The sequence below is a fragment of the Pseudophryne corroboree genome, chromosome 11 (assembly GCF_028390025.1).
Source record: "Pseudophryne corroboree isolate aPseCor3 chromosome 11, aPseCor3.hap2, whole genome shotgun sequence".
NCBI lineage: Eukaryota > Metazoa > Chordata > Amphibia > Anura > Myobatrachidae > Pseudophryne > Pseudophryne corroboree.
Genome location: NC_086454.1, coordinates 345,039,206 through 345,062,457, shown reverse-complemented (window position 1 = coordinate 345,062,457; position 23,252 = coordinate 345,039,206). Strand labels below are relative to the sequence as shown.

Here is a 23,252-nt window from a genome sequence, read left to right as displayed (position 1 = left end):
CACCCCTTCATGAAGAAACTGGAGACGAGTCCCAGTTCTGTCCTGTTCAAATGGAAAATTTTAATATGGGCTTTTGTAAGACAAAGCCGCCCATTCTGACAATCGCCTGGCCGAGGCCAGGGCTAACAACATGGTCACTTCCCATGTGAGATATTTGTCAACAGCATGGTCACTTTCCATGTGAGATATTTCAAATCCACAGATTTGAGCGGTTCAAACCAATATGATTTTAAGAAATCCCAACACTATGTTGAGATCTCACGGTGCCCCTAGGGGCACAAAAAAGCTGTATATGCAATACATCCTTTACAATCTGGACTTCAGGAACTGAAGTCAATTCTTTCTGGAAGAAAATCTACAGGGCCGAAATTTAAATGTTAATGAACCCCAATTTGAGGTCCAAAACACTCCTGTTTTCAGGAAGTGTAGAAATCGACCTAGTTGAATTTCCGTCGTGGAGCCTTCCTGGCCTCACCCACGCAACATATTTTCACCACATGTGGTGATGACGTTGTGCGGTCACCTCCTTCCTGGCTTTGACCAGGGTAGGTATGACCTCTTATGGAATGCCTTTTCCCCTCAGGATCCGGCATTCAACCGCCATGCCGTCAAACGCAGCCGCGGTAAGTCTTGGAATAGACATGGTACTTGCTGAATCAAGTCCCTTCTTAGCTCCCCAGGCCCTTAGTCCTCTGTGAGCATTTCTTGAAGTTCCGGGTACCAAGTCCCTCTTGGCCAATCCGGAGCCACTAGTATAGTTCATACTCCTCTATGTCTTATAATTCTCAATACCCTGGTTATGAGAAACAGAGGAGGGAACACATACACAGACTGGTACACCCACGGTGTTACCAGAACATCCGCAGCTATCGCCTGAAGGTCTCATGACCTGGCGGAATACCTGTCCCGTTTTTGTTCGGGCGGGACGCCATCATGTCCACCTTTGGTCTTTGCCAACGGTCCACAATCATGTTGAAAAACTTCCCTATGAAGTTTCCACTCTCCCGGGTGGAGGTCATGCCTGCTGAGGAAGTCTGCTTCCCAGTCGTCCACTCCCGGAAAGAACACTGCTGACAGTGCTATCACATGATTTTCCGCCTAGCGAAAAATCCTTGCAGTTTTCACTGCCCTCCTGCTTCTTGTGCCGCCCTTCTGTTTACGTGGGCGACTGCCGTGATGTTATCCCACTGGATCAATACCGGCTGACCTTGAAGCAGAGGTCTAGCTAAGTTTAGAGCATTATAAATTTGCTCTAAGCTTATTTATGCGGAGAGAATTCTCCAGACTTAATCACACTTCCCTGGAAATTTTTTCCCTGTGTGACTGTTCCCCAGCCTCTCAGGCTGGCCTCCGTGGTCACCGGCATCCAATCCTGAATGCCGAATCTGCGGCCCTCTAGAAGATGAGCACTCTGTAATCACCACAGGAGAGACACCCTTTTCCTTGGATATAGGGTTATCCGCTGATGCATCTGAGGATGCGATCCGGACCATTTGTCCAGCAGATCCCACTGAAGAGTTCTTGCGGGAAATCTGCCGAATGGAATTGCTTCGTAATAAGCCACCATTTTTACCAGGACTCTTGTGCAATGATGCACTGACACTTTTCCTGGTTTTAGGAGGATCCCGATTAGCTCGGATAACTCCCTGGTTTTCTCCACTGGGAGAAACACGTTTTTCTGGACTGTGTCCAGAATCTTCCCTAGGAACAGTAGACGTGTCGTCGGAAAAAGCTGCGATTTTGGAATATTTAGAATCCACTCGTGCTGTCGTAGAACTACTTAAGATAGTGCTACTCCGACCTCCAACTGTTCTCTGGACCTTGCCCTTATCAGGAAAGCGTCCATGTTTCTTTTAAGAAAAATCATCATTCCGGCCATTACCTTGGTAAAGACCCGGGGCGCCGTGGACCATCCAAACGGCAGCGTCTGAACTGATAGTGACAGTTCTGTACCAGGAACCTGAAGTACCCTTGGTGAGAAGGGCAAATTTGGACCTGTAGGTAAACGTCCCTGATATCCAGTGACATCATATCGTCCCCTTCTTCCTGGTTCGCTATCACTGCTCCGAGTGACTCCATCTTGATTTGAACGCTTGTATGTAAGTGTTCAAATATTTCAGATCTCACCGAGCCGGTTGGCTTCAGTACCACAATATAGTGTGGAATACTACCCCCTTCCTTGTTGTAAGAAGGGTACTTTGATTATCACCTGCTGGGAATACAGCCTGTGAATTGTGTGAGGGGGAGACGTCTCGAATTTCCAATGTACACCTGGGATATTACATGTAGGATCCCGGAGTTCCCTTGCGAGTGTTGCTGAAACTCTTGAGATGACCCCCTACCGCACCTGAGTCCGCTTGTACGGCCCCAGCGTTATGCTGCGGACTTGGCAGAAGCCGTGAGGAGCTTCTGTTCCTGGGAATGAGCTGCTTGCTGCAGTCTTCTTCCCTTTCCTCTCCCCCTGGGCAGATATGACTGGCCTTCGCCCGCCTGCCCGTATGGGGACGAAAGGACTGAGACTGAAAAGACTGTGTCCTTTTCTGCCAATATGTGACTCGGGGTAACAAAAGGTGGATTTTTCAGCTGTTGCCATGGCCACCAGGTCCAATGGACCGCCCCTTTATACGGCAATACTTCCATATGCCGTCTGGAATCTGCCTCACCTGACCACTGTCGTGTCTTCGTCTGGCAGATATGTACATCACATTTACTCTTTGATGCCAGAATGCAAATATGCCTCTGCGCATCACACATATATAGAAATGCATCCCTAAAATGCTCTATAGACAATAAAATCCTGTCCCTGTCAAGGGTATCAAAATTTTCAGTCAGGAAATCCGACCAAGCCCCCTCAGCGCTGCACATCCAGGCTGAGGCGATTGCTGGTCGTAGTATAACACCAGTATGTGTGTATATACTGTTATGATATTTTTCAGCTTCCTATCAGCTGGCTCCTTGAGGGCGGCCGTATCTGGAAACGGTAACGCCATGTTTTTTATATGCGTGTGAGCGCCTTGTCCACCCTAAGGTGTGTTTTCCAACTCGCCCTTACTACTGGCGGGAAAAAGGGTATACCGCCCATAACTTTCTGTCGGAGGAACCCCACGTATCATCACACACTTCATTTAATTTATCTGATTCAGGCAAAACTACAAGTAGTTTATTCCCACCCTACAAAATACCCTTATTTGTGGTACTTGTGGTATCAGAAATACGTAACACCTCCTTCATTGCCCTTAACATGTAACTTGTGGCCCTAAAGGAAAAATACGTTTGTTTCTTCACCGTCGACACTGGGGTCAGTGTCCGTGTCAGTGTCTGTCGAACGACTGAGGTAAATGGGCGTTTTTACAAGCCCCTGACGGTGTCTGAGACGCCTGGACCGATACTAATTTGTCCGCCGGCTGTCTCATGTCGTCAACCGGCTTGCAGCGTGTTGACATTATCACGTAATTCCATAAGTAAGCCATCCATTCTGGTGTCGACTCCCTAGAGAGTGACATCACCATTACAGGCAATTTTCTCCGTCTCCTCACCAACATTTTCCTCATACATGTCGACACACACGTACCGACCTACAGCACACACATACAGGGAATGCTCTGATAGAGGACAGGACCCACTAGCCCTTTGGGGAGACAGAGGGAGAGTTTGCCAGCACACACCAAAAGCGCCATAATGTATATAACAACCCTAGAAGGTGTTGTTTCTATATATGGGCTCTTAATATATAATTATATCGCCAATTTATGCCCCCCTTCTCTTTAACCCTGTTTCTGTAGTGCAGGGGAGAGTGGGAGCCTTCCTCACCAGCGGAGCTGGTCAGGAAAATGGCGCTGAGTGCTGAGGAGAATAAGCTCCGCCCCTTTCACGGCGGGCTTTTCTCCCGGTTATTAGGAAAACTGGCCTGGGTTAAATACATACATATAGCCTTAATGGCTATATGTGATGTATTTATTTGCCAAATAGGTATTTATATTGCTGCCCAGGGCGCCCCCAGCAGCGCCCTGCACCCTCCGTGACCGTGTCAGTGAGCCGTGTAGCAACAATGGCGCACAGCTGCAGTGCTGTGCGCTACCTCTCTGAAGACTGTGAAGTCTTCTGCCGCCTGTTTCCGGACCTCCGTTCCGCCGTCTTTCTTCAGCGTCTGTAAGGGGGATCGGCGGCGCGGCTCCGGGACGAACCCCAGGCTGACCTGTGTTCCGACTCCCTCTGGAGCTCAGTGTCCAGTAGCCTAAAACTTCAATCCTCCTGCACGCAGGTGAGTTGCAAGTCTCTCCCCTAAGTCCCTCGTTGCAGTGATCCTGTCGCCAGCAGGAATCACTGATTAGAAACCTAAAAAAAACTTTACTAAACAGCTCCTTAAGAGAGCCATCCAGTTTGCACCCTTCTCGGACGGGCACAAAAACCTAACTGAGGCTTGGAGGAGGGTCATAGGGGGAGGAGCCAGTACACACCATGTGACCTAAAAAGCTTTTTAGATGTGCCCTGTCTCCTGCGGAGCCCGCTATTCCCCATGGTCCTGACGGAGTCCCCAGCATCCACTAGGACGTTAGAGAAATTTCTCTTGTGTATCCTAGGAGTTGTCATAATGATTGGTTTGATATTTAGATGTGTTCGGATTTTAATGCATTGCAAGCGCAGTACCAAATTGATGAGTTTGAGGAGCGAGGGCATTGTTACAACAACTGGTTTAATTTATGACCCATCAATTGAGACAATGTTGTGATAAGACGTGATTCCACGGTCCGTTTCTTTCACCCGTTTCTCCTTTGTTTTTCTTCAAGGTAAAAAGACATCCACTCGGAAGAAGATTTTGATGCACACTTCTACAGACCGTTGATGAACATTTCTACAGACCTTTGATGAACTTTTTCACAGACTTTGCAAGACACTTTAGAGACTTTAACTTTCTATGGACACTTGAAAAACTTTGCTTACCACTTACAGCAAAGATACAGCAATCCGGACAAGACTTCAACAGACGCCCAAGGACAATCACACACATTACCATATGAATGTATTTATAACACATGTTTCTTATCTTTATCTCTACGATCTTCAGGTAGTGACACACATAGTCGACAGGTGATATAGGTACATATATTAGCACTCACATATTTTCCCCCTCCATGTATCATCAACTAATGTGCACCCCATTTGTTGGAACTAAAAGCTGAAAAGAGCTCGGTAGAGTTTGTTAGCCCACTTACAGACCCTTAATACGGGATAAGAAGGATTCAATGTATACTTCGCAATACCTCGAAGCTTATCTAGAACATGGCCCCTCAGACATGAACTTCATACATACATGCTTTTACTATCCCACTAGGTCATACATTTCCCACCTTCTCCTCTCCTCCCTACACCCAATCATTTATAGGTATTTCACGGTATTATATATTTTTCTGCTTAATTGTTTAGATAAGTGGCAGTTATTGTTGACTGCCAAAGGGTGGACTGTCAAAGTCTAAAAATATCATGATGCATATCCTTTTGTACTAACCCCATGCACATGCCCGCTGCGCGTGCACTCGCTCTGCCGAGCGTGCGCATATCCGCACTTTGCGTAACGGAGCTTCCACGGCCATGCGCTTTGGCGCGTGGTATGCGCATTTACGGTAGAGTTTGTAAGCGTGTAGCGTGCGACTCGATCGTAGCATATTTAACCCAAATAGTGCATTGTGTAGTTAATATTTCCCTAGACCATGTCAGCGAGTATGATTAGTTTAAACTGTTCCTGGACAGAGAGATTCCTCTTTGCATGATAGGAAGGGTCAGATAAAGGTTGAAAGGTGGTGTCTAGTATCCAGCTGTAGGGTATTTTAAGGGTAACATTCCGATGTTAGTTAGGAAAGGATCGCTCGCTCCTGCGTATAGTTATGTACAAAAGTAGTTTATGAACATTAACTGTATTTGCTGTAAATTACACATGCGGCGGGAATCCTGAGGATACCTCCCACCTGAGCAGTTGGGGAAAGACACAGCCCACCTGTTCAAATCCACCTATGACCTTTCCTGTAATGTAGAGACACATTCCGGTGTCCAATGAACAATGAGATTACTGATACCATTGTATTGCGAATGTATGTTGTGTATATAAAGACCACTGTTGCCTGGCCAGCCTCAATGTCTCTGAAGGCTTTCTTCCTGAACAGCTGAGGACTGGATTCCAGGTCGCGCTTGCGAACGATTTCCCACGTATGTATATTCTCTGTAGCGATTATTCTCTGTTATTCTGTTTAGATTTCCCTGTTAGTTTGTAGTGTATAATTTGTACTGTTTTCCCCTTTTTACTCTGAAACAATCCACGGCAGTGTTAGAGCTGCTGTGGTTTTAACCAAACTCGGTCTTGTGTTTTCACTTTCCTGCAAAAGGGCTCTCTCAGCGTCTTAATCGCTAAAACAGCATACACATTGTTAAAGGTTTTAAACATTACATTGTTACAGTATCTGATTATTAAGGTTTAGAGTATAAGCATATTCTTACTGTGTTTAGTTAACAAGGTTTAAAGGTTATCAACTGTGTGCGCGCCCGCTGTGTGTATTTCGTACACTCAGCGCAGCGTGTGTATGCCAAGTGCGTACCACGTGCGGGACTCTGTACGCAAATAGCGTACAGATTGCGTAGCACGTGCACATGGTCTAGCGGCCATAGCGGTTCCACGGTATTAGTATATAGCTTTATGTTTAAAGGTAATATTTGACATTATCAACATCAAGGAACTTGGAATCCTCCAAGTCACCCGTAGCCACAGGCACCACAATAGGTTGGTTCATATGAAACGACGAAACCACCTTAGGTAGAAATTGAGGACGAGTTCTCAACTCCGCTCGATCCACATGGAAAATCAGATAGGGGCTCTTGTGAGACAAAGCCGTCAATTCGGACACCCGCCTCGCAGATGCCAAGGCCAACAACATGACCACTTTCCAAGTGAGAAATTTTAATTCAACCGTTTGAAGAGGTTCAAACCAGTGTGATTTAAGGAACTGTAACACCACGTTAAGGTCCCACGGTGCCACTGGAGGCACAAAAGGAGGTTGGATGTGCAGCACTCCCTTTACAAAAGTCTGGACTTCTGGTAGAGAAGCCAATTCCTTCTGAAAGAATATAGATAAGGCCGAAATCTGCACCTTAATGGAGCCTAACTTTAGGCCCATATCCACTCCTGTCTGTAGAAAGTGGAGAAAACGACCCAGCTGAAAATTTTCCATAGGAGCATTCTTGGCTTCACACCAAGATACATATTTCCTCCAGATACGGTGATAATGCTTCACCGTTACCTCCTTCCTAGCTTTGATTAGAGTAGGTATGACTTCCCCCGGAATACCTTTCCTAGCTAGGATTTGGCGTTCAACCGCCATGCCGTCAAACGTAACTGCGGTAAGTCTTGGAACACACAGGGCCCCTGTTGTAACAGGTCCTCCCTGAGAGGAAGAGGCCACGGATCTTCTGTGAGCATTTCCTGAAGATCTGAATACCAGGCCCTTCGAGGCCAATCTGGAACAATGAGCATTTTCTGCACTCTTGTTCGTCTTATGATTCTCAATATTTTTGAGATGAGTGGAAGTGGAGGGAACACATAGACCGACTGAAACACCCACGGTGTCACTAAGGCGTCCACCGCCACTGCCTGAGGGTCCCTCGACCTGGAACAATATGTCCAAAGCTTTTTGTTGAGGCGTGACGCCATCATGTCTATCTGAGGAAGTCTCCAACGACTTGTTACCTCTGCAAAGACCTCTTGATGAAGTCCCCACTCCCCTGGATGGAGATCGTGTCTGCTGAGGAAGTCTGCTTCCCAGTTGTCCACTCCCGGAATGAAGACTGCTGACAGAGCACTTACATGATTTTCCACCCAGCGAAGAATCCTGGTGGCCTCTGCTATTGCTGCTCTGCTCCTTGTCCCGCCTTGGCGGTTTACATGAGCCACGGCTGTGACGTTGTCTGACTGAATCAGAACGGGTAGGTTGCGAAGAAGATTCTCCGCTTGTTGTAGGCCGTTGTATATGGCCCTTAATTCCAGCACATTGGCTTGACCATATTCCCTGAAATTTTCTTCCTTGTGTGACTGCTCCCCATCATCGGAGGCTTGCGTCCGTGGTCACAAGAACCCAGTCTTGAATGCCGAACCTGCGACCCTCTAGAAGGTGAGCACTCTGAAGCCACCACAGGAGAGATACCCTGGCCCTGGGGGACAGGCTTATTTCTCTGATGTATTTGTAGATGGGACCCCGACCACTTGTCCAGAAGGTCCCACTGAAAAGTTCTCGCATGGAACCTGCCGAACCGAATGGCCTCGTAGGCCGCCACCATCTTTCCCAATACTCGAGTGCATTGATGAACTGACACTCTTTTTGGTTATAGCAGGTCCTTGACCATGTTCTGGAGCTCCTGGGCTTTTTCCGTTGGGAGAAAAACCCTCTTTTTTTCCGTGTCCAGAACCATGCCCAAAAATGACAGCCGAGTTGTCGGAACCAACTGCGACTTTGGTAGATTTAGAATCCAGCCGTGTTGTTGTAGTACTCTCAGGGAGAGAGACACGCTTTTCAGTAACTGATCTCTTGATCTTGCCTTTATCAGCAGATCGTCCAAGTATGGGATAATTGTGACTCCTTGCTTGCGCAGGAGCACCATCATTTCCGCCATTACCTTGGTGAAAATTCTCGGGGCCGTGGAAAGCCCAAACGGCAACGTCTGAAACTGGTAATGACAATCCTGTACAGCGAATCTCAGGTACGCCTGATGAGGCGGATATATGGGGACATGAAGGTATTCATCCTTTATGTCTAGTGACACCATAAAATCCCCCCCTTCCAGGCTGGAGATCACTGCCCGGAGAGATTCCATCTTGAATTTGAACCTTTTCGAATATAGGTTCAGGGATTTTAGATTCAGAATTGGTTTGACCGAGCCATCCGGCTTCGGGACCACAAATAGGGTTGAATAAAACCCCTTCCCCTGTTGCATTAGGGGAACCTTGATAATCACCTGCTGTTGACACAGCTTTTGTATGGCAGCTGAAACTATTTCCCTCTCTGGGGGAGAAGCTGGCAAGGCCGATTTGAAAAATCGGTGTGGAGGCACCTCTTCGAACTCCAGTTTGTAGCCTTGGGATACGATTTTGACCGCCCAAGGATCTAAATCCGACTGAACCCAGAACTGGCTGAAGAGCCGAAGACGTGTCCCACCGGTGGGGACTCCCTCAGCGGAGCCCCAGCGTCATGTGGTGGATTTTGTAGAGGCCGGGGAGGACTTTTGTTCCTGGGAACTAGCCGTAGCTGGTGTTCTTTTCCCTCTACCTCTGGCGAGGAAGGAAGAGCCCCGACCCTTTCTGAACTTATGCGACCGAAAGGACTGCATCTGGTATTGAGGTGTTTTCTTTTGCTGTGGGGGAACGTAAAAGAAGACTTACCCGCGGTAGCTGTGGAAACCAGGTCCGCGAGGCCCTCCCCAAATAAAACTTCACCTTTGTAAGGCAAAGCCTTCATATGTCTCTTTGAATCAGCATCACCTGTCCATTCACGGGTCCACAGGGACCTTCTAGCAGAAACTGCCATGGCATTGGCTCTTGAACCCAACAGCCCAATATCTCTCGCAGCCTCTCTCATATATAACGCTGCGTCCTTAATGTGACCCAAGGTCAACAAAATACTATCTTTATCTAGGGTATCAATGTCAGATGACAAGTTATCTGCCCACGCTGCAATCGCGCTACCCACCCATGCCGACGCTACTGCCGGTCTTAGCAGGGCACCCGTAGTCGTATAAATTGATTTTAAGGTAGTTTCCGGTCTGCGATCCGCAGGATCCTTGAGGGCTGCAGTGTCCGGGGACGGTAGTGCAACCTTTTTGGACAAGCGCGTCAAGGCCTTGTCCACCGTGGGCGAGGATTCCCACCGTAACCTGTCCTGTGAGGGGAAAGGATACGCCATAATAATTCTCTTGGGAACCTGCAGTCTCTTATCTGGAGTTTCCCAAGCCTTTTCAAATAAAGCGTTCAGCTCATGAGATGGGGGAAGCGTTACCTCAGGTTTCTTTTCCTTAAACATGTGTACCCTCGTGTCAGGGACAGAGGGGTCCTCTGTGATATGCAAAACATCTTTTATTGCAATAATCATATATTGAATACTCTTGGCCACCCTTGGGTGCAACCTTACATCATCATAGTCGACACTGGAGTCGGAATCCGTGTCGGTATCAGTGTCTGCTATCTGGGAAAAGGCACGTTTATGGGACCCTAAAGGGCCTTGTGACACAGTCAAAGCCATGGATTGCCTCCCTGCTTTTTCCTTGGACTCTGCTTTGTCCAATCTCTTATGTAATAAGGTCACATTAGCATTTAAAACATTCCACATATCCAACCAATCCGGTGTCGGCTGTGCCGACGGAGACACCACCACCATCTGCTCTGCATCCTCCCTAGACGAGCCTTCCGCTTCAGACATGTCGACACACACATACTGACACCCCCACACACACTGGTATATATGAATATGGGGACAGCCCCCCAATAAGGCCCTTTGGAGAGACAGAGAGAGAGTATGCCAGCACACACCCAGCGCCACTAGATACTGAAAACAAAGTCCCAGCCTGTACAGCGCTTTTTTATATATAATTTGCACCAAATAACTGTGCCCCCCCCTCGTTTTTTGTCCCGTTACTTGTTCAGCAGGGGAGAGTCCGGGAGCAGCTTCGCTGCAGCATGCTGTGGAGAAAATGGCGCTGGTTAGTGCTGGAGGATCAAGCCCCGCCCCCTCGACGGCGGGCTTCAGTCCCGCTCATTTGTTTATACTGGTGGGGGTTTTATAATATACTGCCGCCGCAGTATCTGATAATGGTGTCAGTTTTATGTGAGGTAATTATTGCTGCCCAGGGCACCCCCCCTGCGCCCTGCACCCTTGCTGTGTCTTGTGTGTTTGTGGGAGCAATGGCGCGCAGCATGACCGCTGCGCTGTACCTCTCTGAAGATCTGAAGTCTTCTGCCGCCTTTGAAGTCTTCTTACTTCATATACTCACCCGGCTTCTATCTTCTGGCTCTGGGAGGAGGACGGCGGCGCGGCTCTGGGACGAACTACAGGGTGAGACCTGTGTTCCGACTCGCTCTGGAGCTAATGGTGTCCAGTAGCCTAAGAAGCAGAGCCTATCATTTAAGTAGGTCTGCTTCTCTCCCCTCAGTCCCACGATGCAGGGAGCCTGTTGCCAGCAGTGCTCTCTGAAAATAATAAACCTAACAAAAGTCTTTTCAGAGAAACTCAGGAGAGCTCCCCTGCAGTGCACCCAGTCTCCACTGGGCACAGGAACTAACTGAGGTCTGGAGGAGGGGCATAGAGGGAGGAGCCAGTGCACACCCATTCTAAAGCTTTACAGTGCCCATGTCTCCTGCGGAGCCGTCTATACCCCGTGGTCCTTACGGAGTCCCCAGCATCCTCTAGGACGTAAGAGAAAACTTATTGCAGACAAGCTTCCCAGCTTGACCTTTTCCTCTGGAAATACTTCCCTTGCAAGGACTGCTCCCCAGTCTCGGAGATCTGCATGCACGGACACCAGGATCCCATCCTGGATTCAAACCTTCTTCCCTCTAGGAGGTGAGAACTGAGCAGACACCACAGGAGCGATATCCTGGCCATTAGGTTTATATTCCGGTGCATGTGCAGGTGAGACCCGGACCACATTTCCAACTGGTCCCGTGAAAACCACTCTGGCATATGACCTGCTCACTGAAAAGCCTCTTAGGCCGCACCCATCTTCTTCATCAACGGAACATATTGATGGATTGTCACTGCAAATCCGATCCGACTCTGGATCCTCAGACCTCTTTCCACAGGAAAACACAGAACCTCAAACGGTCAGTATCTACTTTGATACCCACCTCCGACATCTGCGTCGTTGGAAACAACAGCCATTCCCTGTGTTGAAGAACAGTCAGAGAGAAACAATGATTTGCACCACTTGTTTCTTGACCTCGCCTCATTCAGGAGAGCGTCTCAGTACAGAATAACCATGGCACTTACTATTGAAAGAAACCCATCATACTGCCATCACTCCGGTGAAATGGCAATGACAATCCTGGATATCAACCCAGGTAAGCCGAATGCAGAGAAAAACGCATTTAACCCCTTTTCTACCTTTACGTGCTGGAGCTCCCTTCGCAAGTAGAAATCTTTGATTCTTTTTTTTTTTTTTAGGGACAGCAGGACAATGTCCTGAACCTGACGCAACTCTGGAATGGCGTCGCGTACTACCTCCCCTTCCAGAGGGGAATCGCTAAGATTTATTCGAAAATCAGTGAGGGGAATCACCTGTAAACTCCAACATGTCCCCCTTTGGATTCTATTATTAACTCACAGGTCCAAGTCCATTCCCGGACTGACTGAAGAATAGTAGACGAGTTCCCACCGGAGTGGGCTCCAGCCACATAGACCCAGCGACATGCGGTGGATGTGGTAGAAACAGAGAACGACATCGGCTTCTGCGAACCTAACAAGGCTGCAGAACTCTTACCTTTTCACCTACCACTGTCTGCACCGAAAAGGAAAAAAGAAGGGTATCAAACCGGTTAAAAGGACTGCATCCCACAACCGAATGCGTCACCAACCGTTGTGAGGGAATCTAACTCACGAAGTTAGACTTACCCGCGGTATCTGCCGAGATTGACTGAACGGAGGCCTCCCCAACAGCGGTACACCGTCGCAGGGAAACACTCCAGTATCTCTCGGATTCAGCCTCAGCATTTCTTCTGCAGTCGCACGGCAACCTGCCGCCATGTTATAGAGAAGAATCAACATAAGACACATCCCCTCTCTCTATAGAGCAGGGCTGGCCAAACCAGTCCTCGAGATCTACCAACAGTTTACATTTTCCAGACCACCTAGCTGGTGCACAGGTGTAGTCATTACTAATTAAGATGTGCTGCATTCATTCCTAACTGACAATTCTACAGGTCTCCAGGAGGCCTGGAAAACATGAACTGTTGGTAGATCTCGAGGACCGGTTTGGCCAGCCCTGCTATAGGGTAATTCTATAGGATACCTTTCCGAATACAAACACTCCCCCATGTGCAGGTAATGCAAATAACTCCAAAGTAAAGAATAAAATATCACTTAGCTTCCTGTGTACGATCCTTTGTGACAGGGCCCCGTGTCGACCAGGAGTTGGCTTTCACAGTATTCTATCCGCAGCGGGAAAAGAATAAACATTCGGACTCCTTGTGAGGATCTGAAGCCAACTCGTCACGGCCGACCTAGAGCTTTATCAACAGAGCGACCAGCACATGAGAAGGAATACTATTACTTCAGCATTCATTATAAATCATAATATGAATATACATAATGTAAAGGCCCGTACACACTGGTCGATATATCGGCCGTTCTCTTGAACGGCCGATATATCGCGGTAGCGTCGGCCAGTGTGTACGGGCGATACGTCTGTGAACTCCGTCGTTCACAGACGTATCGCGTCGGCTGCACAGCACAGCCGACGGCCAATATATCTAACGATATATTGGCGCGTCGCTGTGTGTGTACGGGGCGGTCGTCCGACCGCCCGTACACAAGCTGCGGCGGCGGCGGTGATTGACAGGTGAACTGGGCGGGCGCCCGCCCGCCCAGTTCATGACGTCAGTCCCCCGACGGATCGGGCAGTGTGTATGCACAGCACACTGCCCGATCCGTCCATAGATATATCTGCAGATCAATTGATCTGCAGATATATCTACTGGTGTGTACCCACCTTAATACACAATTACACACATATCCTACATTAATGTGTTCGGAATGTGTATGACCATATACTGAATGCCCCAATTGTGGATCTAACAGGAAACCTTATGGTCAACAGAAAACCCAGTAGTCGTCGACAGCAGGGAGTAGTAACCAGGCAAAATAACATTCTTGCGACCCCAAGGGGTCCGAGGGGAGTATACGTAAATAATTTTAATGACACTCCCCCACATATACTACCAAGTCTGTGCACGAGCTACAGGCCCATGGAACCGTACCATACATATACATATAAATATATATACAGGCCTAAGGCAGTTACAGCATGTTAATTTACACCCAGTAATAGCAGTTGGTGCCGACAGGGTCACCCACACACTACTGTGTTTCCCATACAGTGTTTACTTTTAACAAGCATACAACTACCGACCTGTTGACTCTGCATCTACAGCATCAAGTACCAACAAGCGTCGGCCATGCCGACAGTGATTCCCATAGCTGATTGTGTAGACACATGTGGACTATAGTGGGTATTCTGACAGGGAACACACAGAGAAACATGCACAGCAATGATTATATGCCTCTTTCTAAAAAACAGTGCTATATTCATAACACTAAAAATCTGTGCCCCCCCCCCCCCCCCCCCCCCTTGTTTGTACACATTTTTGGCAGGGACAGAATGAAAATGGCGCTGAACACTGCTGTGAGGGCTAAGCCCCGCCCCCTCTTCAGCGCGCTTCAGACCCGTTATAATATAGTATTAACTGCAGGCAGGGGACCGTGTATAGTGTCCACACACTATATACCTCCTCAAATAACATATATAATGCTGTCCAGGGCACCCCCACCCTGCGCCCTGCACCCATGTAACCGTTGGTGAGTGTGGGAGCAATGGCGCGCAGCGCGATCGCTGCTGTAAACTGGCGGGGGTAACGTACCCGGTGCCGGGGCCCGAATATGACTTCTTGCCAGTGAAAAAGAGAGAGACTCAGTAACTGCTCCCCCCCTCAGCTCCCTGCACCCTGTGAGTGCCGTTGGTGTGTGGGAGCATGGAGCGCAGCGCTACCGCTGCGCTTACCTCCGTTACTGAAGTCTTCTGCCGTCTGATGTCTCCTGTTCTTCTCATACTCACCCGGCTTCTTTCTTCTGGCTTCTGTGAGGGGGGTGACGGCGCGGCTCCGGGAACAAGCAGCTAGGCGCACCAAATGATCGAACCCTCTGGAGCTAATGGTGTCCAATAGCCTAAGAAGCAGAGCCCTTAACTAAGAAGAAGTAGGTCCTGCTTCTCTCCCCTCAGTCCCACGATGCAGGGAGCCTGTAGCCAGCAGGTCTGCCTGAAAATAAAAAACCTAACAATAAAGTCTTTAGAGAAACTCTGTAGAGCTCCCCTAGTGTGTGTCCAGTCACTCCTGGGCACAAAGTCTAACTGAGGTCTGGAGGAGGGGCATAGAGGGAGGAGCCAGTTCACACCCAGTCTTATAGTATGCCCATGTCTCCTGCGGATCCCGTCTATACCCCATGGTCCTTACGGAGTCCCCAGCATCCTCTAGGACGTAGGAGAAAAGAGGATTTTGGTACTTACCGATAAATCCATTTCTCTGAATCCACTCGGGGACACTGGACGCCTGCCCCAGTGCTGTCAACCTGCTGTGTTCAATGTTCTTGTTGAACAGTTCAAGCAAACAGCGTTGGTTTTCTGTTAACAGAGTTCTTGGATGCTGTTTGATTAGTTAAGGGGGTAACGTCAGCGTATCTAAATATATTTTGGGGTAAAAGGTAAAAAAGTTCCCTGACCCCTGTGTTAGATGAATGCAACACATGCATACTGTGCTGTGCGTGAGCCAGATTACTATGTCCAGGTCCTGGCTGAATCAGCAGCACCTGAGTAGAGGTAACTCACCTGGAGAAAAACATGGATGACTGACCGTTACCACTGCTCACCGACCAATCAGCACCAGGTTGCTCAGTGCACGGCTGGCTGTTACTGCAATGGCTGCCTCCCGATAGTACCACAAGGGAAAACTGTACCTTTCTCTGCGTATTATAGGGGGTCATTCCGAGTTGATCGCTCGCTAGCTACTTTTTGCAGCCGTGCAAACGCATAGTCGCCGCCCACTGGGAAGTGTATTTTAGCTGTTCAAGTGTGCGAACGCCTGTGCAGCCGAGTAGTACAAAAATAGTTTTGTTCAGTCTCTGCGCAGCCCAGGGCTTACTCAGCCGCTGCGATCACTTCAGCCTGTCCGGTCCCAGCATTGACGTCAGACACCCGCCCTGCAAACGCTTGGGAACGCCTGCGTTTCTCCAACCACTCCCTGAAAACGGTCAGTTGCCACCCACAAACGCCTTCTTCCTGTCAATCTCCTTGCGATCGGCTATGCGAATGGATTCTTGGTTAAATCAATCACCCAGCAACGATCCGCTTTGTCCCCGTAGGACGCGCCTGCGCATTGCGTGCAGGCGCAGTAGTGACCTGCTCGCTGCGAAAAACGGCAGCGTGCGATCAGGTCGGAATGACCCCCTATGTTTTACACTCATGCATAGATTTTGTATGGCTATTATATATCCTGAATTACACCAACCGTCACTTGGGGCAACCGGAGTCTTCCCCCTATTAAGCTGTTAAATTCTTGAAAAGTGCTCCAAGCGATGTAATCCCCACCGGCGCTGTTTATGGCGATCAGTAAAACCTCATAGCGGAACCGGACGTTGGGCTGTTCTTCATACGTACTTTGCTGCAACCAGAAGCCTGCAAGGAATTAACATACAATAAATGTCTGGCAGGAGCTCCAGCTGTGCCTTTCTCTGACGCAGGGAAAAGCCTCACCTTGGCTGCGATAGGCAACTAGTAAGGGTGGAATGTAGGTTAGTGCCAGGGCTACGAGGAGAAACAGGGTGGCTTTGGAGCAGATGCTAGTTCTGTATCTGACAAGTACCGGGTGAGAGTAGACTTCATAGATCGCCATTGTGGGGAAACCAGTCTGTCCAAACCTTCACAGCCAGAAATGGGATGTTAGTGGACGTATTCTCCTCACCGTCTCCCTTCCTGCAGCTACAATACCTCTATCTGATCACTTTTCTTATAGATACTCCTAGTCTACCCCCTGTATGGTCACTTATGTATATGTGCTTGTGCTAGTCTTCTCTATAACCCTTTTATATATGCACCTCCCAGTCTTCTTCTGTATACCCAGATCTACCACAAACACACTTATGCCTCCCCCTACAGACCCACCTGTATCATTCTCCACATATATGACATTATTCCTCCTATGGAACACACTGTCTCCTGTATACTCTACACCTATGTATCCTCCTCCCGTATAATCTACACCTATGTATCCTCCTCCCGTATAATCTACACCTATGTATCCTCCTGTATACTCTACACCTATGTATCCCCCTCCTGTATACTCTACACCTACGTATCCTCCTCCCGTATACTCTACACCTATGTATCCTCCTCCCGTATACTCTACACCTATGTATCGTCCTTCTGTATACTCTACACCTATGTATCCTCCTCTCGTATAATCTACACCTATGTGTCCTCCTCCCGTATAATCTACACCTATGTATCCTCCTCCCGTATAATCTACACCTATGTATCCTCCTGTATACTCTACACCTATGTATTCCCCTCCTGTATACTCTACGCCTATATATCCTCCTCCCGTATACTCTACACCTATGTATCGTCCTTCTGTATACTCTACACCTATGTATCGTCCTTCTGTATACTCTACACCTATGTATCCTCCTCCCGTATAATCTACACCTATGTATCCTCCTCCCGTATAATCTACACCTATGTATCCTCCTCCCGTATAATCTACACCTATGTATCCCCCTCCTGTATACTCTACACCTACGTATCCTCCTCCCGTATACTCTACACCTACGTATCCTCCTCCCGTATACTCTACACCTATGTATCCTCCTCCCGTATACTCTACACCTATGTATCGTCCTTCTGTATACTCTACACTTATGTATCCTCCTCCCGTATAATCTACACCTATGTATCCTCCTCCCGTATAATCTACACCTATGTATCCTCCTGTATACTCTACACCTATGTATCCTCCTGTATACTCTACACCTATGTATCCCCCTCCTGTATACTCTACACCTATGTATCCTCCTGTATACTCTACACCTATGTATCCTCCTCCTGTATACTCTACACCTATGTATCCTCCTGTATACTCTACACCTATGTATCCCCCTCCTGTATACTCTACACCTATGTATCCTCCTCCCGTATACTCTACACCTATGTATCGTCCTTCTGTACACTCTACACCAATGTATCCTCCTCCCATATACTCTACACCTATGTATCGTCCTTCTGTATACTCTACACCTATGTATCCTCCTCCCGTATAATCTACACCAGGCATGTCCAAGCTGCGGCCCTCCAGCTGTTGTGAAACTACATATCCCAGCATGCCCTGACACAGTTTTGCTGTCAGAGAATACTAAAGCTGTGTCAGGGCATGCTGGGATATGTAGTTTCTCAACAGCTGGAGGGCCGCAGTTTGGACATGCCTGATCTACACCAATGTATCCTCCTCCCGTATAATCTACACCTATGTATCCTCCTCCCGTATAATCTACACCTATGTATCCTCCTGTATACTCTACACCTATGTATGCCCCTCGTGTATACTCTACACCTACGTATCCTCCTCCCGTATACTCTACACCTATGTATCCTCCTCCCGTATACTCTACACCTATGTATCCTCCTGTATACTCTACACCTATGTATCCCCCTCCTGTATACTCTACACCTACGTATCCTCCTCCCGTATACTCTACACCTATGTATCCTCCTCCCGTATACTCTACACCTATGTATCGTCCTTCTGTATACTCTACACCTATGTATCCTCCTCCCGTATACTCTACACCTATGTATCCTCCTGTATACTCTACACCTATGTATTCCCCTCCTGTATACTCTACACCTATGTATCCTCCTCCCGTATACTCTACACCTATGTATCGTCCTTCTGTATACTCTACACCTATGTATCGTCCTTCTGTATACTCTACACCTATGTATCCTCCTCCCGTATAATCTACACCTATGTATCCTCCTCCCGTATAATCTACACCTATGTATCCCCCTACTGTATACTCTACACCTATGTATCCCCCTCCTGTATACTCTACACCTACGTATCCTCCTCCCGTATACTCTACACCTATGTATCCTCCTCCCGTATACTCTACACCTATGTATCGTCCTTCTGTACACTCTACACCTATGTATCCTCCTCCCATATACTCTACACCTATGTATCGTCCTTCTGTATACTCTACACCTATGTATCCTCCTCCCGTATAATCTACACTTATGTATCCTCCTCCCGTATAATCTACACCTATGTATCCTCCTCCCGTATAATCTACACCTATGTATCCTCCTGTATACTCTACACCTATGTATTCCCCTCCTGTATACTCTACACCTATGTATCCTCCTCCCGTATACTCTACACCTATGTATCGTCCTTCTGTACACTCTACACCTATGTATCCTCCTCCCATATACTCTACACCTATGTATCGTCCTTCTGTATACTCTACACCTATGTATCCTCCTCCCATATACTCTACACCTATGTATCGTCCTTCTGTATACTCTACACCTATGTATCCTCCTCCCGTATAATCTACACCTATGTATCCTCCTCCCGTATAATCTACACCTATGTATCCTCCTGTATACTCTACACCTATGTATCCCCCTCCTGTATACTCTACACCTACGTATCCTCCTCCCGTATACTCTACACCTATGTATCCTCCTCCCGTATACTCTACACCTATGTATCCTCCTGTATACTCTACACCTATGTATCCCCCTCCTGTATACTCTACACCTACGTATCCTCCTCCCGTATACTCTACACCTATGTATCCTCCTCCCGTATACTCTACACCTATGTATCGTCCTTCTGTATACTCTACACCTATGTATCCTCCTCCCGTATACTCTACACCTATGTATCCTCCTGTATACTCTACACCTATGTATTCCCCTCCTGTATACTCTACACCTATGTATCCTCCTCCCGTATACTCTACACCTATGTATCGTCCTTCTGTATACTCTACACCTATGTATCGTCCTTCTGTATACTCTACACCTATGTATCGTCCTTCTGTATACTCTACACCTATGTATCCTCCTCCCGTATAATCTACACCTATGTATCCTCCTCCCATATAATCTACACCTATGTATCCTCCTGTATACTCTACACCTATGTATCCCCCTCCTGTATACTCTACACCTACGTATCCTCCTCCCGTATACTCTACACCTATGTATCCTCCTCCCGTATACTCTACACCTATGTATCCTCCTCCCGTATACTCTACACCTATGTATCCTCCTCCCGTATACTCTACACCTATGTATCGTCCTTCTGTATACTCTACACCTATGTATCCTCCTCCCGTATACTCTACACCTATGTATCCTCCTGTATACTCTACACCTATGTATTCCCCTCCTGTATACTCTACACCTATGTATCCTCCTCCCGTATACTCTACACCTATGTATCGTCCTTCTGTATACTCTACACCTATGTATCGTCCTTCTGTATACTCTACACCTATGTATCGTCCTTCTGTATACTCTACACCTATGTATCCTCCTCCCGTATAATCTACACGTATGTATCCTCCTCCCATATAATCTACACCTATGTATCCTTGTGTATACTCTACACCTATGTATCCCCCTCCTGTATACTCTACACCTACGTATCCTCCTCCCGTATACTCTACACCTATGTATCCTCCTCCCGTATACTCTACACCTATGTATCGTCCATCTGTATACTCTACACTTATGTATCCTCCTCCCGTATAATCTACACCTATGTATCCTCCTCCCGTATAATCTACACCTATGTATCCTCCTCCCGTATACTCTACACCTATGTATCGTCCTTCTGTACACTCTACACCTATGTAACCTCCTCCCATATACTCTACACCTATGTATCGTCCTTCTGTATACTCTACACCTATGTATCCTCCTCCCATATACTCTACACCTATGTATCGTCCTTCTGTATACTCTACACCTATGTATCCTCCTCCCGTATAATCTACACCTATGTATCCTCCTCCCGTATAATCTACACCTATGTATCCTCCTCCCGTATAATCTACACCTATGTATCCTCCTGTATACTCTACACCTATGTATCCCCCTCCTGTATACTCTACACCTACGTATCCTCCTCCAGTATCCTCTACACCTATGTATCCTCCTCCCGTATACACTACACCTATGTATCCTCCTGTATACTCTACACCTATGTATCCCCCTCCTGTATACTCTACACCTACGTATCCTCCTCCCGTATACTCTACACCTATGTATCGTCCTTCTGTATACTCTACACCTATGTATCCTCCTCCCGTATAATCTACACCTATGTATCCTCCTCCCGTATAATCTACACCTATGTATCCTCCTGTATACTCTACACCTATGTATTCCCCTCCCGTATACTCTACACCTATGTATCCACCTCCCGTATACTCTACACCTATGTATCCCCATGCCGTATACTCTATACCTATGTATCCCCCTCCCGTATACTCTACACCTATGTATCCCCCTCCCGTATACTCTACACCTATGTATCCCCCTCCCGTATAGTCTACACCTATGTATCCTCCTCCCGTATACTCTACACCTATGTGTCTTCCTCCCGTATACTCTACACCTATGTATCCTCCTCCCGTATACTCTACACCTATGTATCCTCCTCCCATATACTCTACACCTATGTGTCCTCCTCCCGTATACTCTACACCTATGTATCCCCCTCCCGTATACTCTACACCTATGTGTCCTCCTCCCGTATACTCTACACCTATGTATCCTCCTCCTGTATACTCTACACCTATGTGTCCTCCTCCCGTATACTCTACACCTATGTATCCTCCTCCCGTATACTCTACACCTATGTGTCCTCCTCCCGTATACTCTACACCTATGTATCCTCCTCCCATATACTCTACACCTATGTATCCTCCTCCCGTATACTCTACACCTATGTATCCCCCTCCCGTATACTCTACACCTATGTATCTCCCTCCCGTATACTCTACACCTATGTATCCTCCTCCCGTATACTCGACACCTATGTATCCTCCTCCCGTATAATCTACACCTATGTCTCCCCCTCCCGTATACTCTACACCTATGTGTCCTCCTCCTGTATAATCTACACCTATGTATCCTCCTCCCGTATAATCTACACCTATGTATCCTCCTCCCGTATACTCTACACCTATGTATCCCCCTCCCGTATACTCTACACCTATGTATCCCCCTCCCGTATACTCTACACCTATGTATCCTCCTCTCGTATAATCTACACCTATGTATCCTCCTCCCGTATAATCTACACCTATGTATCCTCCTCCCGTATACTCTACACCAGGTATCCCCCTCCCGTATACTCTACACCTATGTATCCCCCTCCCGTATACTCTACACCTATGTGTCCTCCTCCCGTATAATCTACACCTATGTATCCTCCTCCCATATACTGTACACCTATGTATCCTCCTCCCGTATACTCTACACCTATGTATCCTCCTCCTGTATAATCTACACCTATGTATCCCCCTCCTTTATAATCTACACCTATGTATCTTCCTCCTTTATAATCTACATCTATGTATCCTCCTCCCATATACTCTACACCTATGTACCCTCCCGTATACTCTACACCTATGTACCCTCCCGTATACTCTACACCTATGTATCCTCATTTATAATCTACACCTATATATCATCCTCCTTTATAATCTGCACCTATATATACTCCTCCTTTATAATCTACACCTATGTATCCTCCTCCCGTATACTCTGCACCTATGTATCCTCCTCCTTTATAATCTACACCTATGTATCTTCCTCCTTTATAATCTACATCTATGTATCCGCCTCCCGTATACTCTACACCTATGTATCCTTCTCCTGTATAATCTACACTACACCAGTGTAACCCCTTCCCTGTATACACTACACCAGTGTACCCCCTTCCCCTGTATACACTACACCAGTGTACCCCCTTCCCCCTGTATACACTACACCAGTGTACCCCCTTCCCCCTGTATACACTACACCAGTGTACCCCCTTCCCATGTATACAATACACCAGTGTATCCCCCTTCCCCCTGTATACACTACACCAGTGTATCCCCCTTCCCCCTGTATACACTACACCAGTGTATCCCCCTTCCCCCTGTATACACTACACCAGTGTATCCCCCTTCCCCCTGTATACACTACACCAGTGTATCCCCCTTCCCCCTGTATACACTACACCAGTGTATCCCCCTTCCCCCTGTATACACTACACCCGTGTACCCTCTTCCCCTGTATACACTACACCAGTGTACCCCCTTCCCTGTATACACTACACCAGTGTACCCCCCTTCCCCCTGTATACACTACACCAATGTACCTCCTTCCCCTGT

General features: G+C 47.6%; 1 protein-coding gene across 2 annotated transcripts in view; it reads right to left on the bottom strand.

Moving 5' to 3' along the window:
• TMEM231 (transmembrane protein 231) overlaps positions 1–23,252 on the bottom strand; it is an 82,251-nt gene that overhangs the window by 37,135 nt on the left and 21,864 nt on the right. For both annotated transcript variants that reach the window (XM_063945954.1, XM_063945953.1), the window contains exons 2-3: positions 16,549–16,712; positions 16,304–16,470 (exon numbers count right to left, since the gene is read on the bottom strand). In XM_063945954.1, the coding sequence (XP_063802024.1) occupies positions 16,304–16,470; positions 16,549–16,687 (306 nt within the window). In that variant the 5' untranslated portion in view covers positions 16,688–16,712. The remainder of the gene's footprint in view (positions 1–16,303; positions 16,471–16,548; positions 16,713–23,252) is intronic.